The following is a 21,998-nucleotide window of genomic DNA, read 5'->3' as shown; positions in this document are numbered from 1 at the left end:
GTTATATCCCACTTGTGACTCCCCCTGGTGAGTACACATTCACCAGTGCTAGAACTACATTTCCCGGCATGCACAGGGCGGACAGCGGAAGTTCCTGGGGAAGAGACTTCCGGCGCTCATGAGTGACGTCATGTTAGGCGGTTTCTGTGGTAACCGGACGCTTTGGCCTAGTAATGGCTCCGGAGATGGTAGCGCCGGGCGCTCTGTTGCTTCTCATGGCCGCACATTGCTGCACGGGAGCAGCAACCGGTAAGAGGCGGGACAGGGGAGAAAGTGACGTCACCTGCAAAGGAGGCGTGTCTGCGTGACGTCACGTTTAAGGGAAGAGTGATGTCACCTCGTGTCCAGTCAGTGAGAAAGCGTCTACGTGACGCCATGCCTGAAGTTAAAGGGATAGTGTGTAGAGTTCGTCACCCTTATAGGGATAGTGTCTTCATAACCTCACCCCCTTTAAGAGGAGATATAAGATTTATGTTATCCCTTTAAGAGAAAGCAGTAGCCGTCTGACTTCATATCTTTAAGCAAAAGTCTAGACAAAAGACAATCTCTTAAAGGGTAAGTGCATGACATCACATCTTAAAGGGATGTGGCAGATACCAAGTAAATGCAAGTTTCTTCTGTTCTGTCAGGTGTGACGATCTGCACGTGTGACCTGTCGCCTGGGAGCTGTGACATTAACTGCTGCTGTGACCCCGACTGCGCGTCCGGGGACCCCACAAACGTCTTCTCCTTCTGTTTACCCGGGAGCACCAAGTAAGGAGACCCCTGGATACTTATTACAGGCCCCGGCCCCAAATCTACCAAAGCAGTAGATTCATTGTGCCTAGTGTCAGCCTCATCACTTCACCTGGCTGATACCAGAGAGCAGTAGATGTCCTCACTGTCACCTGTGATTTCCCGCAGGGCGGAGCGCTGGACGTGTCTCTATAACTGGCTGATCTTTCGAAATAACACCCCGTACCCCTCCGCCCTCCTGGGCGCGGCCCCCGCACAGCTGTTCTGCGTCTCCTCGGCTGATGGTAAGGACCCGGTCCGGCGCCCGCTGGTTCCCGCATTCCAGTATCCGCCTCCCGCTGGTTCCTGCCCCCAGTATCAGCCGCCCGCTGGTTCCCGCATTCCGGTATCCGCCTCCCGCTGGTTCCTGCCCCCAGTATAAGCCGCCCGCTGGTTCCCGCCCTCCGGTATTTCCCGGTATCAGCCGCCCGCTGGTTCCTGTCTCCGGTATCCGCTGCCCGCTGATTCCCGCCCTCTGGTATCAGCTGCCCGCTGGTTCTGCCTCCGGTATCAGCCGCCCGCTGGTTCCTGCCCCGCTATCTCTCAGTCCGGCGCCGCTGGTTCCTGCCCCCAGTATCTCCCGATCCAGCGCCGCTGTTTCCCGCCCTCCGGTATCCGCCTCCCGCTGATTCCTGCCCTCGGTATCCGCCTCCCGCTGTTTCCCGCCCTCCGGTATCTGCCTCCCGCTGATTCCTGCCCTCGGTATCCGCCTCCCGCTGGTTCCCGTCCTCCGGTATCCGCCGCCCGCTCTTTCCCGCCCTCCGGTATCTGCCTCCCGCTGATTCCTGCCCTCGGTATCCGCCTCCCGCTGGTTCCTGCCATCGGTATCCGCCTCCCGCTGGTTCCCGCCCTCCGGTATCTGCCGCCAGCTGGTTCCTGCCCCCGGTATCCGCCGCCCGCTGGTTCATTCCTCCGGTATCCGCCGCCCGCTGGTTCCTGCCCTCAGTATCTCCCGGTCCGGCGCCCGCTGTTTCCTACCCTCCGGTATCAGCCGCCCGCTGGTTCCTGCCCTCCCGTATCTCCCGGTATCCGCCGCCCGCTGGTTCCTGCCCTCCCGTATCTCCCGGTATCCGCCGCCCGCTGGTTCCTGCCCTCCGGTGTCTCCCGGTATCCGCCACCCGCTGGTTCCTGCCTCCGATATCTCCCGCCCATTGGTTCCTGCCCTCCGGTGTCCGCCGCCCGCTGGTTCCTGCCCCCGATATCCGCCGCCCGCTGGTTCCTGCCCTCAGTATCTCCCGGTCCGGCGCCCGCTGTTTCCCACCCTCCGGTATCAGCCGCCCGCTGGTTCCTGCCCTCCCGTATCTCCCGGTATCCGCCGCCCGCTGGTTCCTGCCCTCCGGTGTCTCCCGGTATCCGCCACCCGCTGGTTCCTGCCTCCGATATCTCCCGCCCATTGGTTCCTGCCCTCCGGTGTCCGCCGCCCGCTAGTTCCTGCTCTCCGGTATTTGCCGCCCGCTGGTTCCTGCCCTTCAGTATTTGCCATCCGCTGGTTCCAGCCCTCCGGTGCTCCCGCCCGCTGGTTCCCACCCTCCGATATCTCCCGGTATCAGCCGCCCGCTGGTTCCTGCCCCCGGTATCAGCCGCCCGCTGGTTCCTGCCCCCGGTATCAGCCGCCCGCTGTGACGTTCTCTCTGATTTCAGCCTCGGTGAATTACTTTGTGGCCCCTCGGAGGGTGGATGCAGAGAACTTCGCCGCCGTCAGTGGCCCGTTCAGAGGGGCGTCCTTCTTTCCGGCCTCGGCCACCACCTCTGTGTTCTCCGCCTTCTATCGGGTGAGTCTGGAGCCTCCGCAGTCCGGGCGCCCTCATCTCGGGGTGCGAGCGCGCTCTCATTTCCTATATTCTCCTCTTAGGCCGGTGATCCCGTTCTCACCGTCTCCACGTCCGGGGTGTTGGGAGCATTGAGGCAGCCGGCGGCTCTGGGGAATCAGGGTCTGTGTGCAGATGGCAACCCGGCAAGTAAGTGGCTAATAAGTGACAGGAAGCTACTAGTTTGTGGCCAGTAAGGGGCAGCGCTGGGCCAGTCACCACCAGTGATGACGTGTCCCGGACAGACGGCCCCTCCGTGTGATCCCCCCAACCTGAGACTACCCTCATATGACTGGTAGGGACGACACGCGAATTATAGGGACCCGTCACCTCCAGATTACCTGTAGATATAGATAGCGGTGAGATCCTGTCCGGCTGATTTATCGGAGCAGCAGCTGCAGGAAGAAAATGAAGGTGAATTCTCCCAGCAGCCGCTGCCTCCAGTGATCACTCCCCGGCACATCGATTGACCGCCTGCTCCGCAGTGCGCGCAGAGCAGTGATTACAGCGCACTCACACTGCAGTGATCGGTGCAGCTGCAGAGAGGATCTACCTCCATGTTTTCCCTGCAGCTGCTGCTCCTGTCAGACTCGATTTGTATCCTGTCCTTGTATAATTATGTGTTTATTTCCCAGAGTTCCTGCAGAATGACGTGACGTCCTGTGTCCGTGCGCTCGGCAGTGTGGCCGCCGCCTGTGAGACCGACCTCTCCTTGTCGCCGTCATTTTATCACCAGGACACGGCTGTACTGAGGGTCCCAGCGGATGCGACTGATCAGGGGGCCATAAGGGTCAGAGAAGGGTCTGCTGGGAGGATGGGGGTCGTTCTCCTGAGACCCTCCTCACCGCTCTGTGCTCTGTCCTCAGGTCCCCATCACCAGTGACGTGACTGAGACCCCCGTCCTGCGAGGAGACGTCTGTGATAACGTGGTTACCCAGGTGATTGCACCACTATAGGCCGATGGTCAGCCTGACCTGTCCACAGCTATGTGGCCCCCGAGGGTCCTGACCTTCTCTATTTCTGTGCCAGGTGATCTACACGGTGCTATACAATGGCACGCAGGGCATCACGGACGTGAGCGTATCCTTCACCCTCAGCAATGTATCCGCGGGGAGCGCCCTCCTCCGCCAGTCCTTCTCTGTGGTGTACAAGGTGCGTCCTGCTTGCCGTACACAGAGCCGTTCACTCCGTCATGCTGGTACTTGTAGTTGTTCCTTAGGTTGGAGATCACGGCCGTATTGGACACTTTGCTGCTCTTCTGCTGTGCGCCGTGACGTCTCTCTCTCTTCCACAGCCGGCAGCTTCCGCGTCGCAGGGTCCTGCCCAGTCGAGGAGCGGGAACCCGGGATATCTGGTTGGACGCCCAGTGCTGAGTGATATCGGCCACGTATCCTTCATTACCCCAGTGCCATGTTTGTACCCAAGTCCTGCCCAATGTGGCACTGCCCCATCCCCGCTCTTCAGCGCCCCCCGCTGTACTCATGGCGTTATTGCTCCTGACTCCCGCAGCTCTCCATGTTGCGGTCTGTGGTGGGCGACTCTTGCAGCCGCAGCGACGTGCAGTTTGGGGTGAACGCTCTGAGCGGCTGTGTGATGCGGTGAGTGCTCCATCCTTCATGGTCTTACCCGATGTGTAATGAAGTAGTAACCAGTGTCACTCCACAGCGGGAGAGATGCGGAGACCTGCGACGACCTCCATGCCCGGGCCTACCAGCTGCTGCTCGGGGGACAAGCGCCGGGGAGCCTGGCCATGCTCGGGAACGTCACCGCAGGACAGGATGGGGACCGGACGACCATCATCTACCAGAACTGCAGCCTCCAGGTGACCCCTCATACATAGCTGCTGCTAACCACAAGTGCCAGCATTCAGGCAGGGTGTGCCGAGACTTGTGGTGCCAGAACAGGCATCATCAATGGCAATATGCTGCATCTCCCACAGTGCACCTCTGTGATGTCAGTCATTGCAGCTCTGGCTGTGACTGGAGTAGTGTATGATCCTGATGCCGCTCCTCTGTCCTCAGGGTGACTGCGCCTCCGCCTGTCTCATCCCCACCTCCCTGCATATGCAGATCCTGTGGGCGAGGGTCGGCCTCCAGTCCAATCCTCAGTCCCAGGTTGTCGGGGCTCGGTTTGTCTTCAGGTGTCAGCTTGTCCAGGTGAGTGTCTGCAGCCGGTGTGACCCCGCAGGGTGGAGCTGTGAATGTCTGCAGCCGGTGTGACCCCGCAGGGTGGAGCTGTGAATGTCTGCAGCCGGTGTGACCCCGCAGGGTGGAGCTGTGAATGTCTGCAGCCGGTGTGACCCCGCAGGGTGGAGCTGTGCCTGCAGCCGGTGTGACCCCGCAGGGTGGAGCCTTGTCTGCAGCTGGTGTGATCCCGCAGGGTGGAGCCGTGAATGTCTGCAGCCGGTGTGACCCCGCAGGGTGGAGCTGTGAGTGTCTGCAGCTGGTGTGACCCCGCAGGGTGGAGCTGTGCCTGCAGCCGGTGTGACCCCGCAGGGTGGAGCCGTGTCTGCAGCCGGTGTGACCCCGCAGGGTGGAGCCGTGTCTGCAGCCGCTGTGACCCCGCAGGGTGGAGCTGTGAATGTCTGCAGCCGGTGTGACCCCGCAGGGTGGAGCTGTGAATGTCTGCAGCCGGTGTGACCCCGCAGGGTGGAGCCTTGTCTGCAGCTGGTGTGATCCCGCAGGGTGGAGCCGTGAATGTCTGCAGCCGGTGTGACCCCGCAGGGTGGAGCTGTGAGTGTCTGCAGCTGGTGTGACCCCGCAGGGTGGAGCTGTGCCTGCAGCCGGTGTGACCCCGCAGGGTGGAGCCGTGAATGTCTGCAGCCGGTGTGATCCCGCAGGGTGGAGCTGTGAATGTCTGCAGCCGGTGTGACCCCGCAGGGTGGAGCCGTGTCTGCAGCCGCTGTGATCCCGCAGGGTGGAGCCGTGACTGTCTGCAGCCGGTGTGACCCCGCAGGGTGGAGCCTTGTCTGCAGCCGCTGTGATCCCGCAGGGTGGAGCTGTGTCTGTAGCCAGTGTGACCCCTGGAGGGTGGAGCCGTGTCTGCAGCCGGTGTGACCCCGCAGGGTGGAGCCGTGTCTGCAGCTGGTGTGACCCCGCAGGGTGGAGCCGTGTCTGTAGCTGGGATGATCCTGCAGGGTGGCCCTGTGTCTGCAGCCAGTGTGACCTTGCAGGGTGGAGCCGTGTCTGCAGCCGGTGTGACCCCGCAGGGTGGAGCCGTGTCTGCAGCTGGTGTGACCCCGCAGGGTGGAGCCGTGTCTGTAGCTGGGATGATCCTGCAGGGTGGCCCTGTGTCTGCAGCCAGTGTGACCTTGCAGGGTGGAGCCGTGTCTGCAGCCGGTGTGATCCCACAGGGTGGAGCCGTGTCTGCAGCTGGTGTGATCCCACAGGGTGGAGCCGTGTCTGCAGCTGGGGTGATCCCACAGGGTGGAGCCGTGAATGTCTGCAGCCGGTGTGACCCCTGGAGGGTGGAGCCCTGTCTGCAGCCGGTGTGACCCCGCAGGGTGGAGCTGTGTCTGTAGCCGGTGTGACCCCGCAGGGTGGAGCTGTGTCTGCAGCCGGTGTGACCCCGCAGGGTGGAGCTGTGTCTGCAGCCGGTGTGACCCCTGGAGGGTGGAGCCCTGTCTGCAGCCGGTGTGACCCCCGGAGGGTGGAGCTGTGTCTGTAGCTGGGGTGATCCTGCAGGGTGGAGCTGTGTCTGCAGCCAGTGTGACCCCGCAGGGTGGAGCCGTGTCTGCAGCCGGTGTGACCCCCGGAGGGTGGAGCCGTGTCTGCAGCTGGTGTGACCCCCGCAGGGTGGAGCTGTGTCTGCAGCCGGTGTGACCCCGCAGGGTGGAGCTGTGTCTGCAGCCAGTGTGACCCCGCAGGGTGGAGCTGTGTCTGTAGCTGGGGTGACCCCGCAGGGTGGAGCTGTGTCTGCAGCCGGTGTGACCCCGCAGGGTGGAGCTGTGTCTGTAGCTGGGGTGACCCCTGGAGGGTGGAGCCCTGTCTGCAGCCGGTGTGACCCCCGGAGGGTGGAGCTGTGTCTGTAGCTGGGGTGATCCCACAGGGTGGAGCCGTGTCTGCAGCCGGTGTGACCCCGCAGGGTGGAGCCGTGTCTGCAGCCGGTGTGACCCCGCAGGGTGGAGCCGTGTCTGCAGCCGGTGTGACCCCGCAGGGTGGAGCTGTGTCTGTAGCTGGTGTGACCCCGCAGGGTGGAGCTGTGTCTGCAGCCAGTGTGACCTTGCAGGGTGGAGCTGTGCCTGCAGCCGGTGTGACCCCTGGAGGGTGGAGCCGTGTCTGCAGCCGGTGTGACCCCTGGAGGGTGGAGCCGTGTCTGCAGCCGGTGTGACCCCTGGAGGGTGGAGCCCTGTCTGCAGCTGGTGTGACCCCGCAGGGTGGAGCCGTGTCTGTAGCCGGTGTGACCCCGCAGGGTGGAGCCGTGTCTGTAGCCGGTGTGACCCCGCAGGGTGGAGCCGTGCCTGCAGCCGGTGTGACCCCGCAGGGTGGAGCTGTCTGTAGCCGGGGTGACCCTGCAGGGTGGAGCCGTGTCTGCAGCCAGTGTGACCCCGCAGGGTGGAGCCGTGTCTGCAGCTGGTGTGATCCCCGGAGGGTGGAGCCTTGTCTGCAGCCGGTGTGACCCCCGCAGGGTGGCCCTGTGTCTGTACCTGGGGTGATCCTGCAGGGTGGCCCTGTGTCTGCAGCCAGTGTGACCCCAGGAGGGTGGAGCCGTGTCTGCAGCTGGAGTGACCCCGCAGGGTGGAGCCGTGTCTGCAGCTGGTGTGACCCCTGGAGGGTGGAGCTGTGTCTGTAGCTGGTGTGACCCCGCAGGGTGGAGCCGTGTCTGCAGCTGGTGTGACCCCGCAGGGTGGAGCTGTGTCTGCAGCCGGTGTGACCCCTGGAGGGTGGAGCTGTGTCTGTAGCTGGTGTGACCCCGCAGGGTGGAGCCGTGTCTGCAGCTGGTGTGACCCCGCAGGGTGGAGCTGTGTCTGCAGCCGGTGTGACCCCGCAGGGTGGAGCTGTGTCTGTAGCTGGGGTGATCCTGCAGGGTGGCCCTGTGTCTGCAGCCAGTGTGACCCCTGGAGGGTGGAGCTGTGTCTGTAGCTGGTGTGACCCCGCAGGGTGGAGCCGTGTCTGCAGCTGGTGTGACCCCGCAGGGTGGAGCTGTGTCTGTAGCTGGGGTGACCCCTGGAGGGTGGAGCTGTGTCTGTAGCTGGGGTGATCCTGCAGGGTGGCCCTGTGTCTGCAGCCAGTGTGACCCCGCAGGGTGGAGCCGTGAATGTCTGCAGCCGGTGTGACCCCGCAGGGTGGAGCTATGTACTGACAACCATTTCCCTTCTACAGTGTAACGACACCTCCGCTCTCCAGACGTGGGTCACCTTCACTGACCTGACGAGACGCGGCCCGAACCCTCGCTCCAGGGCCACCAGCTGAGCACTGAGGTCACAGGGAACCTTCATCAGTGGCTCCGGAGGGGGCTGGAGTGGTGACGCTGCTTGTATAGAAGTGATGGCAATCGTCATAATAAAGTATTTTTCTATATAAATGTTGTCAGTTTTACACCATGAAGAGGTTTTATCTGCAGAATCCTCCGCAATCCCAGGCACCACGTGCTGCAACCTGTAAAGTGCTCCCTGCAGCCCCCACTAGGCGGCGCTCTCTTCTTGGAGTTGGATATTCTCTATGTCGTGTAAATTACATTATTGGGTTTCAGTTGAGGAACGTTTTTATTGGAAAACTGTTTGTGTGGTTGGAATCTGTAAAAAGTTGACATTTGTGAGAATATTTGCAAGTTTTACATAATGTCGCGCCAAACTTATAAAATCCTTTCAGATTTTGCCAATTCGATGGATAAATGTGAGACGTAATCGGAAAATTCGGGGGGAGACGGAGTCCTGGGGAGGCAGACCGGCGTTCGCACTGGAACCTTTACTCACCAAAATGTCTGACATCAGGATTCAGGGGGCGCAGTCACCTAAAACGCGTCGATGTCGCATCTCATGGAACTTGTCTCGCTCAAAAAAGTTTGTTCACAATTCCGTGGAGCTGGATCTTTTCCAGTTTATTCAACTGCCCTACGCTCGGACGCGGTTTTTGTGCTCCGACCACCACGGGTTGTCTTCTACGGTGAGGTGGACTTTCTTTGTATAAAAAAAAATATCCCAAGCTCTTAAAGATCTCACCGAGCACTGGTCAATCCATCAGCCAAAAACAGAAGGAGTATGGCTGAACTGCAGACTTACCACGACATGGCCGTCCACCTAACCTGACATCTAAAGCTAGGAGAGCACTAGAGAAGGAACCGAGAGGCCCATGGTCACTGTGGAGGACCTGCAGAGATCCACAGGACAACGATTAGTCGTATAGTCCACAAATCTGGCCTTTAAGGAAGAGACAAGAAGACGCTTTTGAAAGCCGTACAATGTGGAGAAAGGAGCTGTGGTCTGATAAGATCAAAGGAGAACTTTTCCAGCTAAATACAAAAGGCTATGGTTGGCAGAAAACTAACACTGCACATCACCCTGAAAACACCATCCACACCGTCACACATAGTGGAGGCAGCATCCTGCTGTGGGGAGGCTTTTCTTCAGCAGGGGCAGGGAAGCTGGTCAAAGGTAATGGGAAGATGGATGGAGCTAAATACAGGGCCATCCTGGAGGAAAACCTGTTAGATACACAGCCCAATTCTCAAGATTTATATTTCTAAATTAATTAGAAAACCCACAGTATCATTTCCTCCTCACGTCACAAATACGCGAGTCGGTATCACAGAAAATCACAATAATACATTTAAGGTTGTGGATATAACGTGGAAATGTGCACAGGGTATGAAGACTATTGCAAGGCCCTGTATCCCTCCACCACCAGTACTTTGGGCGGTGTTCATTAACAGTGTATTTTTCTCTTTAGGGTGCCATCTTCCCCTCCCCCGATCCAAAGAAAGACAGGAGCCGCCATTATTTCTACATTCATTTCATTTCAGACAAGATAAAAAGTTCTCATTAAAAAGCCAAAATTCAGCTTTTCAATAGGGAAGAGACACACGGCGATCCTGCCCCACCCCCACCTGTCCGCTGCCTGCGGGGCCCTAACAGGAACCGCTATGTAAACTCTGGGGCGGCTCCACAGACCGAGGACTACACCCCCCATCATCTACTGTCACCGGCCCCCGCTGATCCCTACATTGCATCTATTGGTCCCTGAGCGGTAGGTTCACATCGTTATCATTCGTATGTACAGATCCTGAGCTGCATCCCGGCTTATGCTCCGCTCACAGCCAGAGCTGCAATCAGAATGCTAAGGGCGCCCGTCCTGCACTGCACCCCGCCGTTTAGTGTTTACAGACCGCCTAGTAGTATGAAGCGCAAAGTATCATGGGATCTCGGCGAGGGGCAAGTCTCAACCGTTGTGCACTATGGGAGGTCGGACTGTGAGTGCAGCTCTGGTTGCGACTGGAGCAGAATGCATGGAAATCAATCTCGGCAGGAGCAGTGAGGATGGCCGACATTGTCTACAGATCGAGTAACAGAACTCCCAGCAAATATTTCAGCTTTGCAAAAGTGACACCCATAGGAGCGAGCAGCCGTACCCCCGCGATCCAAGCAAGCAGCCGGACCCCCGCATGCTGCGATCCAAGCGAGCAGCCAGCCCCCCCATTCCACGATCCAAGCAAGCAGTCGGGACCCCCGTATCCTGCGAACCGAGCGAGCAGCTGGTCCCCATCTGCCAGGATCCGAGCATGCCACGATCCATGCGAGCTGCCAGGACCCCCGTATACCACGATCCAAGCGCACAGACGCCCCCCCGTCTACTATGATCTGTGCATGCAGCACTCCCCCTGACCCAATCCAAGCACGCAGCGAGCCCCCCACAATCCCATGACACCCCTACTTGCTACAATCCAGTCTCGCAGCTGGTCCCTGCCGTAGCCACGACTTCAGCACTCGGACAGTTCCCCCTTCCTCACTATAGGCCATGATCCGAGGGCACAGCTGGTCCCCAAAATAATAATAAAAAAAAAACGTTCCCAGCAGCGGTTCAGGTAGACAGATTGTGTATCTCCAGCATTCACTGGTGCAGTCACGGACCCCCGGCCCCCCGCGGGCATCACCCGGCCTACAGGTTCGCGACTGACACCAAACATAGGATCCGTACAATCAGACGCAAGTGCAAGATATGTCAGCAGTAAGATTCACCCCCGTCCCCATACAGCTGGGTACAATGCCACCTTCTCCGAGCCCCCCACCCGGCCCACTGGTGGTCCCGCACGTGTAGCAGACATTAAACGCCTCACATGTGGGGTCACCGGAGGGGAAACATGAATCCAGCAAAGTGGTTTTACTTTTACTCCTGGAGAACAAGTGAGGTCAAGACGTAGAACAGCGGGCCGGGCCGGAGGCAGACAGGGCTGCTCTGAGCAATCCTTACCACCAGGAACAAAGACCTGATCTAAAGAGGTGGGCACCCGGTGGCTCCAAGCCGGGCCATTAAATGGTTAAAACTGGCAATGCCGCAGGGTGCCGACCTCAGCCGCCGCTCTCCACGACGGGCACAGTTTCCAAGACATTAAAATAAAGAGAAAAGGCAACGTAAAATGAATGCTGACACAAGGCTGAGGAACGCGATGGCGTCTGGGTGCAAGAAAAGCCCTGAGATTGCGTCTGCCGTAAGTCACCACACTGCAGTAAGGCACCAAGAGGAGGCATGGACTCTGCACCTCTCATCCGGCAGCTTCCTGCCCGCCGCGTCCATGGGGTTAAGGCAGAGACGGCTCCTGCGGCAGGTGGTCTTCATCCATGCACCTGGAGCCCCTGGGGGTCAGTGCAAGGTAACACGAAGTCTCCCAGCCCATCAGAGTCCTCCTCCGAGGAGGAATAGAGGCCAATGTCAGTGTGTCAGGGGGGAAAATAAAGGGGAAGGGGCTACGTAGGGGAAGGAGGGAGAGGAAGGGGGTCATCATTTCTTTTGCTTGTTTTTAGCAGAGTTTCGGGGTGGGGTGACTGGGCGGCTCTGGTTGACCCCTCCGTAAGCAAATAGCTTCTTGTCAGCAGGCTTCAAGATCTGGACGAAAAGAGAAGGCGAGAACGTGAGACATTGGTAACAGTCCTGCAGGAGGCAGGGAAATGGAGGCCGGGACTCACCTGGAAGGAGCACATCAGCGACTCGTCCACGCTCATCATGGACCCGGCGTTGTCAAACTCCCCGCAGTAGTTGGGCGCAGAGAAAAGCGTCACCAGCTGCCGCTTTGCGAAGAATTCATAACCGTCCTCCACAACCTGCCGGCAGAGAAGGGTTAGATGAGGGGGTTGGGACACGGGGACAGGTGGTATCGCCGCAGAGCGTTGCGCCCGTCACGCACCTGGTGCGCTCTGCAGATCAGATCCAAGTCGTGCTTGTGAAGAAACTTGGCTACAACATCAGCCCCGAAAGTGAAGGACACCCCGCGGTCGTTTTCACCCCAGCCTAGGACGTCCTTGTCGGGGTCGGACCATAGGAGGTCGCACAGGAGCCCCTGATCGGGCACGTCTGTGGGCCGCAGTATCCGTCGGACTTGCTCCATAGACTGCAGGTCGGGGGATAAACCTGGAAGATAACACGGAGATCAGCGTCGGCCGCGCTCCTCGGGAGGGGACGGGCCCAGCACTGGGGGCATCATCGCCCGCGTCTCACCTCCGTGGCAGCAGAAGATCTTCTCGTCCACGATGGCAGCGACAGGTAAGCAGTTGAAGCAGTCGGTGAACGTCTTCCACAGCTTTATATTATACCGCCTTTTACCTGCACAATAAGAAGCATTATAAGGCTAGGTTCACATTGCGTTAATGGGTTAACGCTAGCGGACTCCGTTACATGGCGAAATTGTCGCAATTAACGCCATGCAACGGATCCGTTAGCGCACCCATTAATCTCAATGTGCTAACAGATTTCTAGCGCATGCCATTTTCGGCACGCGCTAGCGATGTCCCGTTAGTTTCGGACGGACCGCGGACGCTGCTTGCAGCGTCCAAAGTCCGTTCCTCGCTAGCGCAGATCGGGTATCTGCGCTAGCGGGATCGGCAAACACGATCCCTTTTGGGACATTGCGTTAGCGCAGTCCGTAGCGCTATGCGCTAAACGGACTGCCCTAACGCAATGTGAACCTAGCCTAAGGGGGTGAAGCTCCGAAGACCGACGGTGTCGGTGTGCTCAGGACGACTCCAGCAGTCACGCCCGTCTTGTCCACCACTTACACTCGTCGTAGAAGCCGTAGATGCGGTTGATGCTGGCGCATTCGTGGTTCCCGCGCAGTAAGAAGAAGTTCTCCGGGTATTTGATCTTGTACGCCAGCAGGAGGCAGATGGTTTCCAGAGATTGCTTGCCGCGGTCCACGTAGTCGCCCAGGAAGAGGTAGTTACTTTCTGGGGGGAAGCCGCCATATTCGAACAGTCTGAGGAGGTCGTAATATTGACCGTGTACATCGCCTGAAGAGAAGGGAGAGCGTTAGCTGGCGGCGGGAACCGCACCCCGACATATGGCGGCGGGAACCGCACCCCGACCTCACCCTACATCTGCCCTGGTACGTGAACGGCAGAAGAAAGCAGCCATGTTTATCCAACCCCTTTAAGAGAATACTTAGGAGAACCCGACAGGCTCACCGCAGATCTTCAGGGGGGCCTCCAGCTCCAGGAGGATGGGCTGACTGAGGAAGATCTCCCGAGACTTCAGACACAGGCCGCGGATCTCGTTCTCCGTCAGCTGCACGTTCTTCCCGGGGCGACAGCCTTTCACTGAACGGAGGGGAGAAAAGAAGAAGGTGACAAAGTGCACAAACCACAGGGGGCGCTAGCAAGCCCCATATATATCCCTGTACACACAGATTAATGGCCAGACTCCTGAATCTGCCGCTATTCAACAACACGCAGCAGAGGACTCGTCAGCTGCACGGACCGCACAACCGCGCCTGACGGGAGGAGAAAACCTCCACGGGCTGGAAAGGTCAGTCCGGCCGTACAAACACCTCAAACCGGCAGCTACACACAGGGTCATTATGGGACAGGTGCGGCCATAGCACCACACAAACCAGAACCGCAACCATGGCCACTGGGCCAGAGCAAACCGCAGCCAGGCATCTGTCCGCCACATCCCAGAAAGGTACGAGAGGCGAGGGAAACGGCGCGGCTGATGGGTAAAGGAGGCAGGGGAACGAGGAGGAAAAGGAGGCAGGGGAACGAGGAGGAAAAGGAGGCAGGGGAACGAGGAGGAAAAGGAGGCAGGGGAACGAGGAGGAAAAGGAGGCAGGGGAACGAGGAGGAAAAGGAGGCAGGGGAACGAGGAGGCAAAGGAGGCAGGGGAACGAGGAGGCAAAGGAGGCAGGGGAACGAGGAGGCAAAGGAGACAGGGGAACGAGGAAGAAAAGGAGGCAGGGGAACGAGGGGGAAAAGGAGACAGAGGAGCGAGGGTGAAAAAGGAGACAGAGGAGCGAGGGTGAAAAAGGAGACAGAGGAGCGAGGGTGAAAAAGGAGACAGAGGAGCGAGGGTGAAAAAGGAGACAGAGGAGCGAGGGGGGAAAAGGAGACAGAGGAGCGAGGGTGAAAAAGGAGACAGAGGAGCGAGGGTGAAAAAGGAGACAGAGGAGCGAGGGTGAAAAAGGAGACAGAGGAGCGAGGGTGAAAAAGGAGACAGAGGAGCGAGGGTGAAAAAGGAGACAGAGGAGCGAGGGTGAAAAAGGAGACAGAGGAGCGAGGGTGAAAAAGGAGACAGAGGAGCGAGGGTGAAAAAGGAGACAGAGGAGCGAGGGTGAAAAAGGAGACAGAGGAGCGAGGGTGAAAAAGGAGACAGAGGAGCGAGGGGGAAAAAGGAGACAGAGGAGCGAGGGGGAAAAAGGAGACAGAGGAGCGAGGGGGAAAAAGGAGACAGAGGAGCGAGGGGGAAAAAGGAGACAGAGGAGCGAGGGGGAAAAAGGAGACAGAGGAGCGAGGGGGAAAAAGGAGACAGAGGAGCGAGGGGGAAAAAGGAGACAGAGGAGCGAGGGGGAAAAAGGAGACAGAGGAGCGAGGGGGAAAAAGGAGACAGAGGAGCGAGGGGGAAAAAGGAGACAGGAACGAGGGGGAAGAGGTGGCAGGAGAATGAGGAGGAAAAGGAGGCAGGGGAATGAGGAGGAAAAGGGGGCAAAGGACAGAGGAATGAGGAGGAAAAGGAGGCAGAGGAATGAGGAGGAAAAGGAGGCAGAGGAATGAGGAGGAAAAGGAGGCAGAGGAATGAGGAGGAAAAGGAGGCAGAGGAATGAGGAGGAAAAGGAGGCAGAGGAATGAGGAGGAAAAGGAGGCAGAGGAATGAGGAGGAAAAGGACGCAGAGGAATGAGGAGGAAAAGGAGGCAGGGAAATGGGGAGGAAAAGGAGGCAGAGGAATGAGGGGGAAAGTAGGCAGGGGAATGAGAAGAAAAGGGAGGCAGGGGAATGAGGAGGAAAAGGTGACAGGAATGAGGAGGAAAAGGAGGCAGGGGAATAAGGAGGCAGAGGAATGAGGAGGAAAAGGAGGCAAAGGAATGAGGAAGAAAAGTAAGGTTATACACATGGGAAGAAGGAATCAATGTCACCATTACACACTGAATGGGAAACCACTGGGTAAATCTGACAGGGAGAAGGACTTGGGGATCCTAGTTAATGATAAACTTACCTGGAGCAGCCAGTGCCAGGCAGCAGATGCCAAGGCAAACAGGATCATGGGGTGCATTAAAAGAGGTCTGGATACACATGATGAGAGCATTATACTGCCTCTGTACAAATCCCTAGTTAGACCGCACATGGAGTACTGTGTCCAGTTTTGGGCACCGGTGCTCAGGAAGGATATAATGGAACTAGAGAGAGTACAAAGGAGGGCAACAAAATTAATAAAGGGGATGGGAGAACTACAATACCCAGATAGATTAGCGAAATTAGGATTATTTAGTCTAGAAAAAAGACGACTGAGGGGCGATCTAATAACCATGTATAAGTATATAAGGGGACAATACAAATATCTCGCTGAGGATCTGTTTATACCAAGGAAGGTGACGGGCACAAGGGGGCATTCTTTGCGTCTGGAGGAGAGAAGGTTTTTCCACCAACATAGAAGAGGATTCTTTACTGTTAGGGCAGTGAGAATCTGGAATTGCTTGCCTGAGGAGGTGGTGATGGCGAACTCAGTCGAGGGGTTCAAGAGAGGCCTGGATGTCTTCCTGGAGCAGAACAATATTGTATCATACAATTATTAGGTTCTGTAGAAGGACGTAGATCTGGGGATTTATTATGATGGAATATAGGCTGAACTGGATGGACAAATGGCTTTTTTCGGCCTTACTAACCATGTTACTATGTTACTATGTATGTAAAAGGAGGCAGAGGAATGAGGGTGGGGAAGGAGGAAAAAGGAGGCAGAGGATCAAGGGGGGAAAAGGAGGCAGAGGAATGAGGGGCAAATGAGGTGGCGAGGCCGAGGTGCTAAGAACACACAACCTCTCCCTAGTGACAGGAAACCCTCAGCATTTCCTCCGGGCCCTTCTCTTTTTGGATGTCAGGCTGAGCCCCTAGGTTCTAATCATGGCCGGGATCTGGCCTCCGCCATCTGTGGGATTACACGGGGTCCGGCCTATCTTACTTGAGGCACCGCTCTGCTTGCTGTCAGTGACTAAATACAATTGTGGAAAGCACAGACTAAGTGTCACAGGTGCAGGACTCGTCGCAGTGTGTCAGACCCCGGTGCAATGATCAGGATGTAACTGTACACATTCCATTCACCACCAACCAGCAGAGGAATAAAATAACATTTCCTATGTGCAGCCCCCTACAAGCCCCCGCTTCGTGTACGCAGCCTCTTCACTCTACCGTCAGTCTTTGCTCCCTGGATATTTGGCGTTTTTCTGATATTTTCTAATAAACCCAAGGGTCAACTAGAGGAGTGCGGAGCAGACTGATGCAACACGTGGCAATAAGTAAGTGCCCCCGGGATCTCCTGTACTGCGTCAGCAGGAGGCACAAACCGCACATTAATCATTGGGGGCAGGGTGCGGTGGCAGCCGGACGCAGACAGAGGCGCTCACATCGCCGGCCCCTCACAGCGGACATCACAGTCACATCCGCGCCGGGCGGTCCGACTACGGTGCGGCACCAGGACCGCCGCGGCCTCTCCGGCACATATGAGGAGGCTGCAGCGTTCAGTCCGTGCAGCGCAGTCTGTAGCCGGAGCGTGAAATGACCAACTCCATATACTGATCCATCATGGCTGCCCGAGGAGTTACGGACCCGGCAGGGCCCGCGCCCCGCACAGTACAGTAATATGGGACTGTCCACAGCACAAGAGCATAAAACATGCCCACCCAGTGATTCCCCGCTGCAGCGGTGGTCCTGTCGGCCTAATTTTCCTGCAGCAAAGGGGCACTGCCTGTGCCCATCCCCCACAGTCATGGGTGGCCAAGGCCTGTGATTGGCTGCTACAGGCAGCACATCATCACCACAGGACAGCTGAAGCCGGGCGGGACCACCGGGCTGTTATCAAATGGGAAACATTATGGGTTACTTTATTCTGTGCAAAAAGAAACCTGGACATCCCCTTTAATTGCTCCCGATTACAGATTGTGGATCCCCCAATGGTCCGTGCACAGACCCGGAGCCTGGGAGGACGCAGCCCCACGGGGTCCGCGGTCACCATCCGGGCACAGGGGAATCACCTGCATCCACGAGGGAGACCCCAAACCATAAGGCTGTGTGCCCACAGGGTTTGTTTCTCAAAGTCTCAAGGTTCTGCTCCAAAAACTCTAAAAAAAAAAAAAAAGACTCAGTGTGCACAAAGCCAAAACAAATATGGGGGCCGTCCTCCTACACCCCCATATAATACAGAAGCCTCATACCTCGAGGATCCACAGTATTGGGAAAGGGAGATTCCTGGGCCGCACGTCAACCATTCAATACCAGATTCCCCGGTCTATAACCTCCGGACCCATCCTGAAGTGGAGGAGCCCCCATAACGTTACAGAGCAGGAGGCAGAGTGAAGAAATGCTGCCAATGCTCTGCTGACCCCATAACTGCAGGGTCCAGACCTCCTCTGGTATCAGCACAAGCACTGCGCCCCCCGCCAGGAGCTTCATGGCCGAGCGGCTGCACACAGCCGTACATCACCAAGCACAATGCCGAGCGTCGGATGGAGTGGTGTAAAGCCGCCATCACTGGACTCTGGAGGAGACGTGTTCTGTGCAGTGATCGCACTTCTGGCCTCAGCCGGCACCAGCTGATCGGCGGGGGGCTGGGTGTCGGACCCCGGCCAGTCAGACACTGATGAACATTAATCATCAATGTATAAGTAGCGCACAACCTCTGATTCCAGTCATCTTACCCCTTAATGGGGGTCTCATCATCATCAGTGGTGAATTTGCTGCACTCATTACCTCTTATTAAAAATCCTATTTAATCCCAAGAAAGGAGGGAGATTTTATTCCATAGATTACAGCTCGTTGCCTAGGTGACCAGCCACCAGCCCAGAAACAGAAGACCACCTGCGGCGTATGTGTAATTTCAATACAGCATTCAAGAAGTGGTCGTCCGGGCAGTGGACAATCCCTTTAATACGTTGCTCTCTATTGCAGATTTCCCCTGTAACCGACAGGTGTATAAGTCCTAGTTACAGGGGAGACTCGGCCCCGGCTGCACAGCTGTGAGTGTGGGGTCCGGAGGAGGAAGCACTGTCAGTGATCCGAGGGCCGGGTCAGTGCTGGGCACACAGAGATGAGGAAGGCAGAGACGGCAAGAAACCTTCCTGCGGAGAGTCCGGTTGTGTCTGAGCTCCTGCACGATCTCGGGCCGCTGTTCTATAATGTCAGTGCAGAGTAACCGGTGGACGGTCCGAAGTTTACAGCCAATGGATGGTCTGGAACGGGGTAAGAAACGGACGGACACCGGTGAGGGGCTGGACGTGAGGACGGAGGCTTATACCAGGGTGCAGGGGCAAGTCACAGCCTGTAGTGGGGTCAGGAATGTGACGGCTGCGGGGTCTATAGGTGCACGGCTGCCATGGAAACCAACGCACACCCCACCATCAAGTCATAGGGGGCCCTAGAGTAAGCTCAGCAGGAGCACCACAATGAAAGTGACTGACAGCAGCAGTGACCCTTCGCCCCCGGCAGTGCAGCCTACCCCGCGCAGAGCAGACTGCCGCCCCCGCGCAGAGCAGACCTCCCTGATGCACAGCAGACCACCACGGCAGAGCAGACCACCTGCGCAGAGCAGGCCGCCCCCGCAGACAGCAGACCACCATGGCAGAGCAGACCGCCCCCACGCAGAGCAGACCGCCCCCACGCAGACAGCAGGCCGCCCCCACGCAGACAGCAGGCCGCCCCCACGCAGACAGCAGGCCGCCCCCACGCAGACAGCAGGCCGCCCCCACGCAGACAGCAGGCCGCCCCCACGCAGACAGCAGGCCGCCCCCACGCAGACAGCAGGCCGCCCCCACGCAGACAGCAGGCCGCCCCCACGCAGACAGCAGGCCGCCCCCACGCAGACAGCAGGCCGCCCCCACGCAGACAGCAGGCCGCCCCCACGCAGACAGCAGGCCGCCCCCACGCAGACAGCAGGCCGCCCCCACGCAGACAGCAGGCCGCCCCCACGCAGACAGCAGGCCGCCCCCACGCAGACAGCAGGCCGCCCCCACGCAGACAGCAGGCCGCCCCCACGCAGACAGCAGGCCGCCCCCACGCAGACAGCAGGCCGCCCCCACGCAGACAGCAGGCCGCCCCCACGCAGACAGCAGGCCGCCCCCACGCACAGCAGGCCGCCCCCACGCACAGCAGGCCGCCCCCACGCACAGCAGGCCGCCCCCACGCACAGCAGGCCGCCCCCACGCACAGCAGACCGCCCCCACGCACAGCAGACCGCCCCCACGCACAGCAGACCGCCCCCACGCACAGCAGACCGCCCCCACGCACAGCAGACCGCCCCCACGCACAGCAGACCGCCCCCACGCACAGCAGACCGCCCCCACGCACAGCAGACCGCCCCCACGAAGACCAGACCGCCCCCACGCACAGCAGACCGCCCCCACGCACAGCAGACCGCCCCCACGAAGACCAGGCCGCCACCACGAAGACCAGGCCGCCCCCACGCAGAGCAGACCGCCCCCACGCAGAGCAGGCCGCCCCCACGCAGAGCAGACCGCCCCCACGCAGAGCAGGCCGCCCCCACGCAGAGCAGGCCGCCCCCACGCACAGCAGACCGCCCCCACGCACAGCAGACCGCCCCCACGCACAGCAGACCGCCCCCACGCACAGCAGACCGCCCCCACGCACAGCAGACCGCCCCCACGCACAGCAGACCGCCCCCACGCAGAGCAGCCCACCCCGCAGCACAGACCGCACACGAGGCGCCGCTCCTCACCCTCCAGCAGCCGCTGTATGATGGAGTCCAGGTTCAGCTTCTCTCCGTCCCCCATGGTCTCAGTGAAAGCCGCAACAGTCCCGAGTAGGAGGCGATCACGTGTGCAGCCGGTCCCGAGCTCCGCCGGCTAATGACGTCACCGTACGCACGACAAGGCCTCTCCCCGGAGACGGCGGCGATACTTCTGTGAATGGAGGCGGAGCACGCAGCGCGCATGCGTCAGCCAGAAGCGACCGATCCGATTGGCTGAGGATGACGGAGGAATTCGAACTTTTTTTTTTCTTTACATCCGGACCACGCCTCTTTCCGTTGCGTGTGCGTGGGATAAAGACACGCCCACCATCTGCGCTCTGATTGGGTAATGGTGAAGTCGTTGTTGATTGGTGGAATGTCACGGCGGTAAAGTAGGCGGTGACTGTTAGTGACGTCAGAACAGGGAAGGGTGGGTAATGGCGGAGAGCAGTCGTATCCTGTGGTGATGAATGGGCCACAACGAAACCCTGTGTAATCCGTGACTGATTCCTGGGGACTCAAAGTAATAATAGCCACAAACCAGGGCGCCAGTGGTAACCAATCACAGTGCAGCTTTCAAGGGCACGCCAGAAAATGAAAGCTGTGCAGTGATTGGTTGTTGTGGACTAAGTCTAAAAAGTTGTCGGTGGCAACCAATCACAGTGAAGCTTTCAGTTTTCAAGGGCACTACAAGAAATGAAAGCTGTGCAGTGATTGGTTGCCATTGACTCAACAGTCTAAAAGTCAGTCCATGGCAACCAATTACAGTACGGGTTTTATTTTTCAACAGCATTGTGATTGGTTGCTATAGATAACAGCTTTAATGTCAGAAAGCTCCATCTTGTATCATCCAAAACATCGTCCGAACCTCCATCGCAAAAAAAACATGAAAAACTGTTTAAAAATCTAAAATAAAAATAAAAAATCTATATATATAAAAACGGATGTGTATCAATGATGATGTCATAATGGTTGCCATGGCGGCAATGATGTCATAAAGGTTGCCATGGCAAAGATGTCATAATAGGTTGCAATGGTGATGGTTGTCATAATGGTTGCCATGGTGACGAAGATGTCATGATGGGTATATGGGCACGGGACTATGGGATGGAGGATGTGTATGATGGGTATATGGGCACGGAACTATTGGATGGAGGATGTGTATGATGGGTATATGGGCATGAGACTATGGGATGGAGGATGTGTATGATGGGTATATGGGCACGGAACTATTGGATGGAGGATGTGTATGATGGGTATATGGGCACGGAACTATTGGATTGAGGATGTGTATGATGGGTATATGGGCACGGAACTATGGGATGGAGGTTATGTATGATGGGTATATGGGCACGGGACTATGGGATGGAGGATGTGTATGATGGGTATATGGGCACGGGACTATGGGATGGAGGATGTGTATGATGGCTATATGGGCACGGAACTATTGGATGGAGGATGTGTATGATGGGTATATGGGCACGGAACTATGGGATGGAGGTTATGTATGATGGGTATATGGGCACGGGACTATGGGATGGAGGATGTGTATGATGGGTATATGGGCACGGGACTATGGGATGGAGGATGTGTATGATGGGTATATGGGCACGGAACTATGGGATGGAGGATGTGTATGATGGGTATATGGGCACTGGACTATGGGATGGAGGATATGTATGATGGGTATATGGGCACGGAACTATTGGATGGAGAATGTGTATGATGGGTATATGGGCACGAGACTATGGGATGGAGGATGTGTATGATGGGTATATGGGCACGGGACTATGGGATGGAGGATGTGTATGATTGGTATATGGGCACTGGACTATGGGATGGAGGATGTGTATGATGGGTATATGGGCACAGGACTATGGGATGGATGATGTGTATGATGGGTATATGGGCATGGGACTATGGGATGGAGGATATGTATGATGGTATAGGGGCACGGAACTATAGGATGGAGGTTATGTATGATGGGTATATGGGCACGGGACTATGGGATGGAGAATGTGTATGATGGGTATATGGGCACTGGACTAT

At 57.9% G+C, this 21,998-nt stretch overlaps 2 protein-coding genes across 2 annotated transcripts; one reads left to right on the top strand and one right to left on the bottom strand.

The window, feature by feature from the left end:
- The first annotated feature begins 96 nt into the window (after window positions 1–96).
- TCTN3 (tectonic family member 3) lies at window positions 97–8,400 on the top strand. The gene is made up of 13 exons (XM_069734836.1): window positions 97–249; window positions 630–753; window positions 904–1,019; window positions 2,416–2,546; window positions 2,627–2,732; window positions 3,218–3,372; window positions 3,449–3,520; window positions 3,612–3,734; window positions 3,877–3,969; window positions 4,092–4,180; window positions 4,248–4,404; window positions 4,604–4,738; window positions 7,904–8,400. Exons 1-13 carry the CDS (start codon window positions 174–176, stop codon window positions 7,991–7,993), a joined length of 1,467 nt encoding a protein of 488 aa, XP_069590937.1. The 5' UTR covers window positions 97–173; the 3' UTR covers window positions 7,994–8,400.
- A 1,116-nt stretch (window positions 8,401–9,516) lies between these two features.
- Window positions 9,517–20,147, bottom strand: LOC138645482 (serine/threonine-protein phosphatase PP1-gamma catalytic subunit A-like). The gene is made up of 7 exons (XM_069734841.1): window positions 19,938–20,147; window positions 13,192–13,323; window positions 12,787–13,017; window positions 12,230–12,334; window positions 11,919–12,142; window positions 11,701–11,835; window positions 9,517–11,620 (listed from the first exon to the last, which is right to left on the bottom strand). Exons 1-7 carry the CDS (start codon window positions 19,990–19,992, stop codon window positions 11,516–11,518), a joined length of 987 nt encoding a protein of 328 aa, XP_069590942.1. The 5' UTR covers window positions 19,993–20,147; the 3' UTR covers window positions 9,517–11,515.
- Window positions 20,148–21,998: the final 1,851 nt, after the last annotated feature.

This window comes from Ranitomeya imitator, chromosome 7 (assembly GCF_032444005.1).
Source record: "Ranitomeya imitator isolate aRanImi1 chromosome 7, aRanImi1.pri, whole genome shotgun sequence".
NCBI classification, from domain to species: Eukaryota; Metazoa; Chordata; class Amphibia; order Anura; family Dendrobatidae; genus Ranitomeya; species Ranitomeya imitator.
Note: the sequence above shows the minus strand (reverse complement) of the source record. Positions and strands in the feature narration are given on the sequence as shown.

Coding starts and splice junctions, on each gene's coding strand:
- LOC138645482 (XM_069734841.1), bottom strand. CDS start 19,992: ATGGGGGACGGAGAGAAGCTGAACCTGGACTCCATCATACAGCGGCTG. Junction 13,324..19,937: donor CATACAGCGGCTGCTGGAGG/GTGAGGAGCGGC, acceptor CCCTCCGTTCAG/TGAAAGGCTGTCGCCCCGGG. Junction 12,143..12,229: donor GATCTTCTGCTGCCACGGAG/GTGAGACGCGGG, acceptor GTTATCTTCCAG/GTTTATCCCCCGACCTGCAG.
- TCTN3 (XM_069734836.1), top strand. CDS start 174: ATGGCTCCGGAGATGGTAGCGCCGGGCGCTCTGTTGCTTCTCATGGCC. Junction 3,521..3,611: donor GTGATAACGTGGTTACCCAG/GTGATTGCACCA, acceptor TTTCTGTGCCAG/GTGATCTACACGGTGCTATA. Junction 4,181..4,247: donor CTGAGCGGCTGTGTGATGCG/GTGAGTGCTCCA, acceptor GTCACTCCACAG/CGGGAGAGATGCGGAGACCT.